The 14,273-nt window shown below is 45.3% G+C and overlaps 1 protein-coding gene across 1 annotated transcript in view; it reads right to left on the bottom strand.

Annotated features, from left to right (window-relative positions):
* LOC144167412 (uncharacterized) overlaps nucleotides 1-13,475 on the bottom strand; it is a 29,224-nt gene extending 15,749 nt beyond the window's left edge. The window contains exons 1-3 of the mRNA XM_077696682.1: nucleotides 13,308-13,475; nucleotides 9,061-9,161; nucleotides 1,547-1,609 (exon numbers count right to left, since the gene is read on the bottom strand). Coding sequence (XP_077552808.1) covers nucleotides 1,547-1,609; nucleotides 9,061-9,161; nucleotides 13,308-13,410 — 267 coding nt within the window. The 5' untranslated portion in view covers nucleotides 13,411-13,475. The remainder of the gene's footprint in view (nucleotides 1-1,546; nucleotides 1,610-9,060; nucleotides 9,162-13,307) is intronic.
* Nucleotides 13,476-14,273: the final 798 nt, after the last annotated feature.

Genomic DNA, 14,273 nt, shown 5'->3' with positions numbered 1-14,273 from the left:
GTGGAAGTAGTAAGTGATTATATCTGCTTAGGTTAAGTAGTTACCCCGGATTCCAACCACTAGGCAGAGATAAGTAGAAGGATAAGAATGGGGCGGATTGAAGTCGGCAGGCATTCTCAGATAATGACTGGAAGCCTACCATTGTCCCTAAAGATGAAAGTGTATAACAACTGCATCTTTCCGGTACTCACTTACATAGCAGAAATTTAGAGGCTCCTAAAAGGGTTCAACTTAAATTGAGGCCGACTAAGCGAGCAATGGAAGGAAATATGATAGTTGTAATGTTCAGGCACAGCAGGAGACCGTAGTGGGTCAGGGAACAAAAGCGTGTTAACGACATAATAATAAAAGTTAACAAGAAATGGGCGTGCACAGGGCATCTAATGCGACGGAAACATACCCGCTGGTCATTAAGGGCAACAGAGTGGATCCCTAGGCAAGTCAAGCGTGGCAGGGTGCGGTAGCAAGGCAGATGATATGAAGAATTTTGCGGGGTAAGTCATTCGCAGTTAACAAAGAACCGGGCTAATTGGAGATCTATGGGAGGGCGCAGGCAGGCTGATGCTGATGAAGATACCGGATAACGAGAAGACACCTATGGAGCATCATAACTAGCCTTACAAAGCGGAAATAGAAGTTAAATCTAGATATCTTAACACCAAGAGTGCTAAGTATACGACGCCACAGACAATGATTCGGAGCCGCTCATTCAATGCAGATACCATTGATGCAATTTGGTGCCACAAAAAGAACAATATTTGAGAAGGTATACTACTAATCAACAAAGGTTGTGAGACATGTGGGTAGTGGCCGCCTTTTTAGAGAGGGCGTAGTAGCAAAAAGTTAGCAACCCAGGTTAATTTAGCGGTTTGCTGGTCTAGGGACTGTCTTATTCCGACCACATCAGTGAATGTCAGTACATATGTACTTGAAATGTGGGCAAGACGTTCCTGTTTTCCTGTTATGGTTTGTTTTTGATAAGGCAGATATGTTATTCAAGAAAAGCTTTTTATGTCCCACTGATGTTTCGGCTGTCACATAAAGAACTGGAGCGAAGCCAACTTTACGCCATTGATTTTACGAAACGAACCTGGTGATCAGCAAAGCAGATTCTAGATCTCAAGAAAAAACACCTTCCGTGCTCAGAATCAAGCCTTGGTCTCTCGCGGTATGACGCCGATATCTATCCGGTTCCGCCTTTCCGACACGGTCGAAACAGTTAAAAATTTTGACATTGACTTTGACTTATATTGCATGGGAGGAAGCTTCGCGTTTTAGCCATGTTTTTTGTAAGAAAGGCTTTGATGTCTTTCCTGTAACGCGTACAACTTAACTTACGCTTTTAATATTGCCTGCCTACCTTCAGAGCAATGGAATATAGATGCTGTCGCTGCAGCCACAGATAATGGCAGAGACACTACAGCTTTTTGTGGGAAACTAATTATTCTTGTTATAACAAGGCTTGCTGCTGTTGTATTCTTCAGTGCAAGAGTACTTAATTAAGTCCGAGCAGGAATACATCGGGTAAGACTTATCGTCTACTCACCTTAGTTCTTTCCTCGGCAAGAATATAGCAAATTCTACAACCCACACAAAAGCTATTGGACTCCTGCAAATATAAGAGAAAATGTAGAATTGAGACCTTCGTTGCAACTATAATGCTAGTTTTCAAAGCGCATGCAGAGGAATTTGTTTTGAAGCCTGTACTTTAACCATAAAATAACCATAAACCATAAAATGGGCCTTAATCTTGCACATCTTTTCGCTGCGTTTCTTTCCTTTGTCAAGGACCTCCTCTGTATTTCCTTCAGAACATAGGTTTTTCATTGCTTATGTTCACAACTCTCATGTTCATTGTTCAGGAGAAATATCTGCCTCCTAGCATCCTCTTATTGGCACCCCATGTTTGTGCTCACCCCCTTGCGGCCGTGGCGAGAATCGCGTTAATCAGCTCCGGTGGCGGACTTCTCCGCTGCTCAGCACGCTTGTTTACCATCGTTACTCCGTAGGTGTCGTGATACCGCCGAAATAATACCCCAAAACGAAAAATCGGTGTTATAAGAAGTTTTGGTGCGCCATTTCTGTGTTTCGGCAGCAGCCCATACTTTTACCGCTTCCCGGGAGAAGCAGACGACGCCGCTCGCAAGCCATTGTGGGCACTAACCGACGGATTGGCAAAAAAGTGACCCCCACAATACAAGTCTTCTCTAAGACTTCTCTTAAGCCAACTACTACCTTTTAGATTAGTAGCCACTTGCTTTTTCATCGTATTCAGCAACACATTGCATACGCGTGGCGTACCTTCTGTCGGCACGCTTCCCCCTTGCGCTCTGCTCAAGCATGTGCCGGGCCTTTTCGGATACCTGTTAGGGGCTAAAGATATTTTAAATGCTCATTATGTCAAGGTATATGCTTCAATTTATGTTTTAATTTAATTTAGCTGGGAGCATCGTTTTTCCTCCGTGCCTGAAGGTGGCCTCAAATGTACATCTGCGCGGTCACCCAACGCGCCGCTCGGCGTACTTGACGCTCAAGTCGGTGAATGGCAGAACTACCGCAGCTCCGACCGCTCCAAGAAGCAAGCGAACGACATCAACCTATCTGTGCACGCTGCGTCGCCTTTCTGTTTACTTCTATCGAACGTGCGCTTCTAGTTAATTCGTTTCCCAGAAGTAGGTTTTGGATGTTGCAAACGCCCGCATTTACCCCTTAGTGCGACGTTGTACTTAGTATTAATTACCGAACGTCACGAGCACCTGAAAATGAAATAATCAAACTTGGCGGTCAAAGCGGAGAATTAGGAATTTTGGAGAAAAAATATACTGGCAATATCACATGCGCCCGTGAATGTCGAGCAATTCAAACCACAGCCCGGTTGCATAAAACCAGGCGTCACCCGCAGCTGCCCAACGCCCTAGGCATTGGCAATGGTGTGCGATGTTCGCTTTATAAATATATCCAGCAGCTGCATGCTGAACGCTGTCGTAGACATGACAAGCTAAATTGTTTCTGCAAAATGTTTAGAACAATTCGTAACAAAACAGGTTTTGGAAAACAGTACGTTTTCCAGTACGGAGCTACAACGGGCAATGAATTGCGTGTTGTCGTGGCATGCGTAAAAACTAATCTGGTTAATGATATTACGAACTGGGTTTTCAGGCTACGATTACAAGGAGAAGGTATCAAAGAAAAAAGTAGTCCCAAGTCAGCACCTTCCAAAATCAACCCATGATGCAAATAAAGCTGCCCGTCATAAACGGGCAGCTGGGCACAAAAGGCTGCTGAGGATGCAGGGGTCTACAATCCACCACAGTACGCACAATCTGAAAATGTTTCTAAAGCTTCCGGCAGCTGTAACCCACCTCTAAAAATGTACACAGTACCCATTCTCTTTTACCTTTATTGAAATCAGGCAGCTAGACATCTAGGGCCGCATCATGCATCTCAGAGAGTCTTGACACGCCAGTGATCACCCGTGGTGGCATTTGTGCTGTTCAGGTGACACAACAGCGGTCATTTCCTAGACCGTTCTAGCCAATATCATTATTCGGGCCGATCAGGGATACTAGAGTTTTCCAGGAGGGAGGGTTGGAGCAATCTTCTTCCAGACAGGTTGTGTCTGAAGTCAATCACCACACCCATCTGGAAGCATTGCTACTCATGACACCGAAAGAGGGAGCACCTTTCCACCAACTAATTCTTCCGTAGCTTCCACCCTACATTTGTTGAGGCTGCCAAGAATTCAGAGTGCAGAGCCAAGAAGAGAAACAAATTTAGGCAATCACACCATGGTAATATGACCAAAAATCTATCGGTTGTCATACTGCTGCGAGATTATGTTTCACCAGGGACAAAATCTTATTCAGCAAACCCCAACGTTCCCGCTTTCAACTGAGAAAAATATCCCGAATACCAGAATGTGCCATAGTGACATATGTGGGTATTATTTTGGGCACATGACCGTTCAGACGTCCTAGTAAGGCATCAACATTATTTTCTTGTTTGCATGTATATTTCACGTGTGTGTCAGCATGGGTTTCAAGCAGCAACAGTGCGTATTTTCGCAGTGCTGCTTCCATTTACCGTGAAAGGCACCAGACACAGTGAATGTTTATTCAGCCAGACGTTTCCTAAAACAGATTACGCATGCACAAAACATGCGCTGCTTTAACACGTTGTTATGAGGAGCTTGTGGGCAGGAGGTTACTATTCATGCTGAGAAGCAGAGGGCCCAAGATTCGAAACTCAAAATTTGTGAACGTCCAAAAGCACTTTTTTAATGTTATCGAGTACGGATTCTTGCAAAAATTGGTGCGGCGGTTTTGACGAATTCATAGTGCAAAGAAGGAGGAAAAGAAAGAGGACACACATCACAGCACTGTGTTGTGTGTCCTCTTTCTTGTCCGCTTTGTCTGCGCTATTACTTCGTTAATGTTATCGGCCAAGTGTGACCCACAATATAATACTGGCAACATTTATACTGTAATGCGCACAGACAAGAAAAGCCACTTTCGAAATAAGCTACCGACAGTTGTCACTAAAATGACCAGACAGGCACAAATGCACAGTTTCGCTATAGCAGCCGTGTCATCAGTATGCGTTGTATGTATAATGATGCTATCCTTAGTACACAGTAGGTTGCCAGTGAGCCCGTTCCTGTAGTGTCCTTTTATAGGGACCCTGCAACACTCTTTGAGGAGTGCAAGTAAACCTGCGCGACATTTAGAATACACCCCCAGAAATACCTGAGCCAAATATTACACGTGTACGTGAAGCGGTGAGCGCGCAAATCGCTGTGAAAGACGCGGAAAAACCAACCGCGCTCCTTTCTATTTTCCCTATTATGCAGCTCTGGCATGGCCTAAGGGACGTCACTCGGGCCGTGCTGTTGACGTCACAGTTAAAATTATCAAAATGGCAAAACGATATTTTCCCTGCGTGTTTCCGGTGCAATCCGCTGCCGTCGGTGGCGCTGTGCACTAAACTCATCTAGGCCGCAACCTCTGGCAACCTGCTTGGTGTTTGCGGTTCGAAAAATAGCGTACAGCGATTCAGCGCGAGCGCTTGCGAGCGTATGAGTTGCCCTGTTTCGAGCAAACAGAGTTCCGTCGACTGTGGCTGTGAACGTGCCCGCGGGTGTGCCGTGAGTGGGCTGTCTACCGCGAGTGCGCTTGCAGTGAGGAGTGAAAAGGATGGGCTCAAACGGTGTTCCGTCGTTCCGTCGCACCACCGCATGTCGTCGTCGGCCTGGTGGGGTGGCTCCAGGGGACCGCCGCCGGCTCTTTTCCTGACTTTGCGGCGAGGAGTGTCCGCATACGGGTCGAAACCCATGTCTGCGCTCGTCGCTTCGAGCCGCGCTCGCTGAGCAGGGTCCATTGCACGACGAAACGCACGGTAGCGAAAGCAGGTATCCGAAAATACAACAGTCGAATAACCCACATGAAGGCAACTATGCCTGAATATCCGCACCACTCCTTCCGCACCGGAAACGAGCGACTCCGCGTTACCGAGATAAAGAGAAAACCTGCCGGCCCATGACATATCGAAGGCTCCCAAAGAGAACGTCACGAGCCTCCCCCCTCTTCGGGAGAGAGCGCGCAGCCTTGGCCGCGTAGCCCACGCTGAGTTGAAAGGGAACGATTATGCGCGATTTTTCATCACGCGTATCTACGGTGATACTGAACGGATTTTAATAATTCTTGCGGGAGGAGATTCCTGAGACAATAGACTTTATCTAAACATGCATTCCAAATGGTCGGTTGTAAGTGTTGCAGGATCCCTTTAAGTCCACAGCACATTAGGGGCGGGGCTTGTCTTCGTAGCTCATCCGGGATGACGGCGTCACGCACACAAACAGACACTTCGAACAGAAAACTGCTTGCCCTAGTCGGGATCGAACAATGGTTCCTTAATGTCTATCCCATTGCTCCACAATAGCTTTTGAAATAAAAAAATGGGCAAAATTACACGTGCTGTTTTCTAAAAGGGTACTGAGCTTCAGACAAGATAAAATATTCCAGCTTCTTCATTCCTCCAATAAATCTCATCGATGCACCATTGCCAAGCTACACATGAAATGCCATTAAGTGTTTCTTCAGCCTCATCAGTAGTTTCAAAGTTTCCGTTCCCTCTTTACGGTGTGTAGGTCACTAAGCTGGTTGCTAATATTTGTTTGTTCCCTCACATACGCCACTTAGCCCTTGGCATATCATATTGTTGTGCAGTACGCAGCTCATTTGAAATCCACTCCACAAAGCAATTACTCTTTTGGGATTGCCGTAATGCCCCCAGCAAGAAAAATTGAGACAAGATTTAGACTTCCACATCTTTGGAATAAACAAAGCTGTAAGTCATCTTCATAGTTTCAATCAAGTAAAAAAGGTTCTTCGGGTTGGTTACTTGAAGAAAATGCATTATTCGACGGCTGGCACCGCAACGTCCGTCTTTTTTAGCTTTTCTTTCCTATTTTCGCATTCACTCTTAAAGATCAAGGCACTGCTACAGCCCTTCCAGAACTGTGAAAATTGACAATACTCTCGAAGTTAAATCAGGAGCACTTGCAAAGTAAGTTGTTTAAATCTTAGATGGCCGCAGTGTTAATTCCTTTACCGGATTACCCTCACTGTATTTGCTAGAGAGTGTAGTTAGAGCGAGTTGTCCATGAACAGTCCGCCGCGGTTCAGACAGCCCAGCCCAGAGAAACAACAGAAACACAGAATATAGCATACTAAGTTATACCTAAGTGTGCGTTAATTTTACAGAAAATACCTAATCTTGAATACCTCCTCTCGACCCGTGCTGGCAGGACTGCCACGACACTGACAGGACTGCCACCGCTAGTTGAATGAAGAAAGTTGACTCAAATGTTTAATATTTGCTCGAAATAGCCCCTTTTTTTTTCGGCATTGAAGCACGCATAACGTCTCATCCGAAGGTACCAATTTTTTAACGCTGCTACAGCATCAAACTATAACCAAACACGAGCAAGAAGTGGTCAATGTAACAGCTTACTGGCAAACACCAGAAGCAAAGCGGTTTCTCAACTTGCTCAGTCAAGCCTCCCACGGTGATTAATATTAGCACTTGTGTGCAACGTGCATAGGTCAAGACTTGCCGTACCTGCGGGTAGCGGTAATATTACCCGATAAATAGGGTTATGCATACAAGCTGTTTTTTTAGTATAGCAATGTGGGAATGCGTTCGGTGATCTTTATGTCTGGCTCAATTATGCAGCACATAGAAGTACTGAAATTCCACTATAATTAGACAAAACACACGAAGAAAACTGAGTCATTTTTTACGTAATAGGCCACGCAATTATAAATAAACGACATATTAATTTCAACTTATTCAAAGTGACGAGAATGCATCAAAATACAATGGTCATATCGGACAAACCGAAGGCAGGTATAACAAGAGTGAGTAAAAAAAATATTGGGGCAGCATTGTGGAACAAGCTCACACAGTGACACACGGTGTACCAAACTTCCTTAAGTCATTACTAATGCAATGTGACATGGAAGGCTGTTTAAATTCTGTGCCAATTGTTTTTATTTCGCCGCTGGTGACGAGGAACCGACAATCCTTCCTGTCGATACTACAGAAATTGGCGAACTGAACGCCTATAGCTGTAATATAAGGCGTTTCCCTTTTTCGCCTCCATCCGAAATTCAGCCTGTCAAGAGGTACCGATCCTACTACATAAATAGTGCCCTTCGACAGCACACACTACAGCACACAATCTAAAAAGATGGCCAGATATGCCCCTTATAGCCAGATGCAGGCGCTCCGCATCTAAGCGCGTCAAGCGCCGTGAATGCAAGCGGAAAGGCAACCGACAATAAACCGAAAGTGTTCTTGTTGCCCCGTCTCTTCCGATATATATTGTTTTGCGGTTTGCTCTGTTACTAGGTTATTATCTATTAGGCTACGACAAAGCTCTATCACAGCCCGAAGCGTAGTAGTAAAAAATGTACGACTTACCTGCATCGGTGAATGACAGCCGTTGCAAGGATTTTGCACTTCTCTGACAGCCGTGGCGCGTACCAGGACTGCCGTGCTAAGATTTTTGGCCCGCCGGAGAGGCCGCTCTTGCTGAGCGAAATGCGATACGGTTTTTCGGTCATCCCCGACGTTTCAACGAACATAGCGGCGATCTCAGCGTTTTCATCGATACGATATTTGACCTCGATGAAGATATGATCGTTGGCAGAAATAATGCATTCTTCCTCGCCAACATAATGGACTCTACGCTGCAGTTTAGAAATCTAAATATGGCAGCCAAGCGAAAGTGTTATGGGGAAGCTGTTTTGCCGTGTAATTTTTATTTTTTTGACTAGTGTCACAAGCTGCGTCACGTAACTTAGAGGTGCGAGTACCTTATGAAAACAAACACTTGTGTATGTAATAGAGTCTTCAACTGCGAAAAATTTTGAAGGTTTACGTTTGTTTAACCACATAAGTACCGCAGCCTTATAAATGCAAACTAATTCGCACACTAACAAACTTGATAGATTAATGGGAACTGGAGTTTCTAAACTTTGTGAAACAATTCTAGCCAAAAATACAGCTTTATTGTTTTTCTAATGTACACCGGCGGCGACAGTGCCCAGCGACGGCGATAACACTACCAAAAACGTAACCACGCCGCTCGCAACCGCAATCGCTTCACGGGAGCTTTATCGATCGATGAAATATCACAAAGCTGGAATGTTGGGCTGCTCGCCCAAGAAAACCTCCAACACATAGAACACGTAATTCTAAAGGCAAAATGTATGTCCAAAAAAAAAAAACGCGTCAACTGATGTCGGCCGTCTTGACGCCTGTCTGTTTTTCGATCTTCAACTATCGCCGTCAGCGCTGCCGAAACCTTCCTTTGTTATTGCGCACATTAGGGGTGCGCATTCTGGAGTGTTGAACAACTTTCCGATGGGATACTGCACTGGTGACAACTCCCCGTTTCTTATGTCACACTCGCGAACGGTGCGTATTTTCACAGTAGTAAATTCTTTAATCAGAAGCGTGTGCTTTTGTAACCATGTCACACATTCCGTGCCTTACCAATATAATTCCTGGTTTCACGTTCAGGTTAACTAGCTCCGATTTGCAAGCAAAGAACGTGTCTACTGCCATTTTCCCAGCTTTTGCCTTTTCCACTGGGTCTGAAAAGCAACCAAAGAAAGGGACATCAGGCTCTGCTTTGGATAGCACTGTATGGGCATCACTTTTCCTTAAAACCATTTTTATCGCTAAATTTATTCGGGTTCGTATTATATGGACATGACGTTTCTGCGAAAACATTTTTGTGCAATTTACTATGAATAGAATAACTGGGTGGGCATGGGAATGTACGAGAACATGATGGTGATGATCTGAATTTCGAATAGGTACTCATCGGGCAAGTATAAGAGGTTCGAGTCAATGAATGACAAAAAATATTAGGTGGGAAAAGCGAAAACATTCAAAGCTTTTAAAAAAAAACTCCAGCCAAACTGGTCTTCCGCATGCCAATTTCGCAGTTTTAACAAGGACACTGGTATTGATCAAATTATGTAACCATCGGTGCCCTCCTCTTCCTTCCTTGCATGGGAGGCATATATTACAAGTCAAGAAAAAGGCGTGCAAAAATTTCACCATGATAAAAGCACAAGAGCAGGTCACAAAATTCTTTGTGAGTGTAAAAGGACGCACATCGTCTAAACTTTGTTCCGGATAAACTGCTTGCTGAACGAAGTGCCCAGCAACAACGAAACCTAAAACCTCTGCCATGGAAAGCCTGAACTAAACGCTGGAGTTGTTTTAAAAGCTGGCAATATCAGCTGTCCTAAAAAACGCGGGTAGTTTCCATTTTTAACACTTATAGCTAATGAACTGGGCATGCCTATACAGGAAAGGCTCTGCACCTTTCATTACGTTTGCGTAGATATAACACGTGTTCAGCTCAAGAAAAAGTTGGAGCCTGATGAGTAACGCTATTATACCGTGAGAAAAAGATGGGGAATATCGGCAAAACGTTTCGCCTTTTAACTGCTGAAAAATTCCACAGCGGAGGAACAAAGAACGAGAGAGTGCGTGGATACGGTACCGCTGCCTTTTGCGGCGCTGCCGACATTCTTAGGTAAACGTCCAACCCAAGAGCAGCCTCCGTCCGGTACGCCTGTAAACGGGCATGTCGCATGCCACCTTGACCTCTACCATGACTCCCGTCACCTCTTGAACGCTTTTGAGGATGGAGTGTGAAGCCGATGCACGAAAGCGAAAGGGAACTGAATTGCAATGCTTGCGACGGAGTGAGGAGGGTGGTAGATAGCGAAAGAAGATGCAAGCAGCCAATTTAGCGGCTAAAACGAGGAAATATTGGCTATTATACGGTTAGAGCGCGAATCTGGGTAGCCTCCGACTGTGGAGGAAGTTCGAGAAACGCCGTACTGCGGACTACCAAAGCAGGCCTGAGGACTCTCTAAACAGGCCGAGATTGTGTTTGCAAATAGCATGTTCTCCCGCACTCTGTAACATCCTCCGGGAAGTCTGCCATTATTTGTTCAGGACAGTTGGCCGACATTGTAGATCATCACTATTGGAGAGCTCTAAAAAGCTGAATTTACATATTCCTTCGCATCCGGCAATCGTCACGCAAATTAAGAGCCGAGCGAAACTCACGGTAAACAACTGTACACGCTAAAACTGAATGACTACCGCAGTGAACGAATGGACAATTCGAGGAATCGGAAGGCATTATATCACAGTCTATACAATTTTTGTTCTAAATTAGGTGGCCTAGAATCATCGAGTGCTAGATAAAATAAATGTAAAGTTCACGGAATTCTATTGCGCTGGCGAGCCGGTTAATCTTTAGTGGAAAAGAACTGCCCTGCCTGCGCCGCTTTTGTGGCAAATTCTTGACGTGTAATTTGTGAATATCTGCGTTTTTTTATATAATACGCTTGTGCCAAGGTACATGCGGAACGTAAGAGGCTTCACCGGCCTGCGCAACTCGATAACAATCCTACCATCACAATTTCAATTCTAAATCCGCGTGGTGGCTGTAGTTTGATGTATTAAAAGTATGACTGCACTTGGCATGTGGTTTAGCCCAACTTGAAGGTTACAAACCTAAAACTTGGAAAAAGAACTTTAACCATGAGGTGAGGCATTTATGTCTACGGTAATATACCGGTGCGCATTGAATAATTAATAAATGTGTTTATTTTTCCTAAAGACGTGGGAACACGGGGACGTCGCAGGATCTTGTTCACTTCGACATTTCACGGAGGGTAAGAGTTTAAAGATGAGGAACGCGGTTGGTTCTATACCACACGCATCACCGCTGTTCATCACTGTTAAAAAGTGTTGACTAGACCTGAACTACGGAGGAAGCTGAGAAAAGCTTTCATCACGCGTGAGGCCAGTTTAGCACATGACCAGGGTAGTTTGCCGAAAGTCACTGTCAAGGAGACTCTGGGTGTATTGTATCGTCTACACACACATATGATATGGTGGACATATTCTGGACAGTGGTAGTATTCGCACAAGGGTGAGCTGGTCTGCTGAAGCTTAACACGGAAAAGGCGTGTGTAGGCGACGTTCATACGTATTCGGTGAATTACAGCTGCGTCGTGGTTGTTCAGACCAGGCGGTAACTTGAAAGTACACTCTAGGTCAAGGGAGTAGAGCGGTGCATAGAGGCGTAATGAAGCAGCCTAGATGGAAAGCTGTAGCTGCCTGGCAACACAACACGCCACTGCGGCCTCATCTTTCCTGGAGAACGGTACGGCGGCACTAGGAACCTCGCGATTGTGAGCCATGGAAGCTGTAGCGTCAGCTGTTGAATTGCGTATACACCGCAGTCAGCCGTAATCCACTGGAGTTCAATGAGGTGATGAGCACAGATGGCTTGGTAGTGTAAAACCCGAATGTCTCAGTGTAGCGGTTGATTAGGCAAAGACCGAAAGCATTGAAGGGCCGCGCTGGAATCTGTAAAAATTGCTCATTGACTGGCTTGTTGGGTGGTGATGTATTGAAGAGCCGCACGCATCGCGGTGACCTCAGTCACGGTAGATGATGTCCTGTGGCTAAGTTTTTGGTGATCGTGGTTTGCGACGCCGGAATATAAACAGCAATCGTTGATGAACCTTCGGTGACTTAGCCATCAGTATATATGTAGGTATGGCAGGAGTATTTGCTGTGTATCAGTTCCAGAGTAAAAAAACGTAAGAGCTGGAGCAGGAAAATCTCCTCGTCGCATTGATTCCTGGCATGGTCGTGGGAATACGTATGGGTGGGAGCAACCATAGCGGGTACGAAGGCAGAGATGGGGCCTGGTATTGTTGGGGCAAGAGGTCTTCCAGATCTGAAGCATAGGTCTCAGCCAATGGGTGGTTTGGTTGTCTTGTCACAAAACGTAAACCTGCACAAAGCAGTCCCTGTTTACGCAGCGCCATCACCATCAAACGTCGACATTCAATGATAGTCCCCACTTTGGACGTCGTTTGAAATAATTCTTGCATTCTGGGTATACATACGGAAAGCCGTTTACACTACTGAAACTGCTGCCAGAGCCCTACATGTTCACTTTATTCCACGTAAAGAAAACCTGTATGTATCTGAGAACAAGAATGACTACAAGAACGTTCTTTTCTCGGGAAATACTCTTTGAATTAGTTTTTATAATAGCAAGCGATAAAATACACCTGAAATACGGAGTGAACGAGAAGCGACATAGAGAGAGATACCTAATGAACGTATGAAAGAGTGCCTTGCTCCACGCACAACATTAACAAGAGGACCCCAAAGAGGGCTTATGAGCATTGGAATGCCAGTACATTAAATTGAATACAACAAAACCTCCTTCGCATTCATCTTCGAAGGATGGAGAAAAAACGGGAAGAACGTGACGAGTGTTGGTGACAAGAGAGGAAGGTGTTTCATGCAGCTCGGAAGAAAACTGTCGCCTTTTTCTATATTTGTAGTGAAACATATAGCTACGTTGCCAGTTTGTTTATTAGAGAGTTAAATATTTGTAAGCAAGGTTTTGCGTAAAAAGCACACTTTCAGTTAGGGCGTTTGTGTTTCTTTTATATGGCCGATTTAATATACCTACCGAAATTTGAAGGCGCTGCTGTACCTCTACATTCACGCATGTCCTAATACAATAGCTTTTGTCTGACGAACTACAATTTTACCTGGATGATGATTTGCTATTAAATAGCGACGAGCTTCTGTCGTTCGAGCTGTGCGCAAATATGCGAAGAGAATAAACATGCAACGTACTCTTTGTGCTGCCACGCAGAAGAAAATTCAAAACTCACTCAACGGTTCGTAGCAATAATCTATTGGTGGTGTGGCGAAGGGAACTGGACGCTTTTCCACCCCGATAACGGTGGCGAAGGCAAACGCAAGTATCAACCTCATGCCTGCCACGTTTTCGGTATGCGCGCTTGGTGGGAGCAAGTTTCGCTTGGCACTTCGCAAACCTCTTTGGATAGTCCCCGCACATTTCTTACTTTGTAACGACCCCGGTTAGGCCTTTATTTGTTGCAGTGCTTTCACAGCTTTTGCTAAATTTTGATTTTGCAGGAAGCCATCGCCGACCTGAATAAATCGATGAGTCAGGCGCAGCTGCCATCGAGCACACCCGAGTGCACGGCAGCACTCATTCCTGAGTTTTGCGATGCTTGCAAAGGACTAAATCCATTAGCCCACGGCTTATACTACCTAGAGGTTCCATTTTCTACTTTTTGATATGTCATTCTAGAGTGCTTAGGTTTAGGTCTAACCCCGGTTAGGCCTTTATTTGTTGCAGTGCTTTCACAGCTTTTGCTAAATTTTGTTTTTGCAGGAAGCCATCGCCGACCTGAATAAATCTATGAGTCAGGCGCAGCTGCCATCGAGCACACCCGAGTGCACGGCAGCGCTCATTCCTCGGTTTTGCGACGCTTGGAAAAGGCAAAATCCATTAGCCTACTGCTTATACTACCTAGAGGTTCCACTTTCGGCTTTTTGATATGTCATTCCAGAGTGCTTAGGCTTCCTAATTGTGCAGGCGTCCCTGGTTGAGAGCGAACCCTGCAAAGGGGAACTAATGACTGGAAAGCTGAATTTACTCTTGCAAGGTGCCGCTGAACCATGTCTACCTAGAGGGGCCCCCACCCAGAATGCCGCGTTGCCGCATTGCCGAGGGTTAAAGAGCCTGGTGGCATGTTCTGCCACAGGCGCTTACAAGTTGAGCTTCCACCGTGGCTGTGGATGTCACCATGTCCATTCGTGTGCCTTGG

This window comes from Haemaphysalis longicornis, unplaced genomic scaffold, assembly GCF_048455015.1.
Source record: "Haemaphysalis longicornis isolate Haplotype H1 unplaced genomic scaffold, Haemaphysalis longicornis Haplotype H1 scaffold_2, whole genome shotgun sequence".
NCBI lineage: Eukaryota > Metazoa > Arthropoda > Arachnida > Ixodida > Ixodidae > Haemaphysalis > Haemaphysalis longicornis.
The sequence above is the reverse complement of the archived record's forward strand: the minus strand, read 5'-3'. Positions and strand labels throughout refer to the sequence as shown.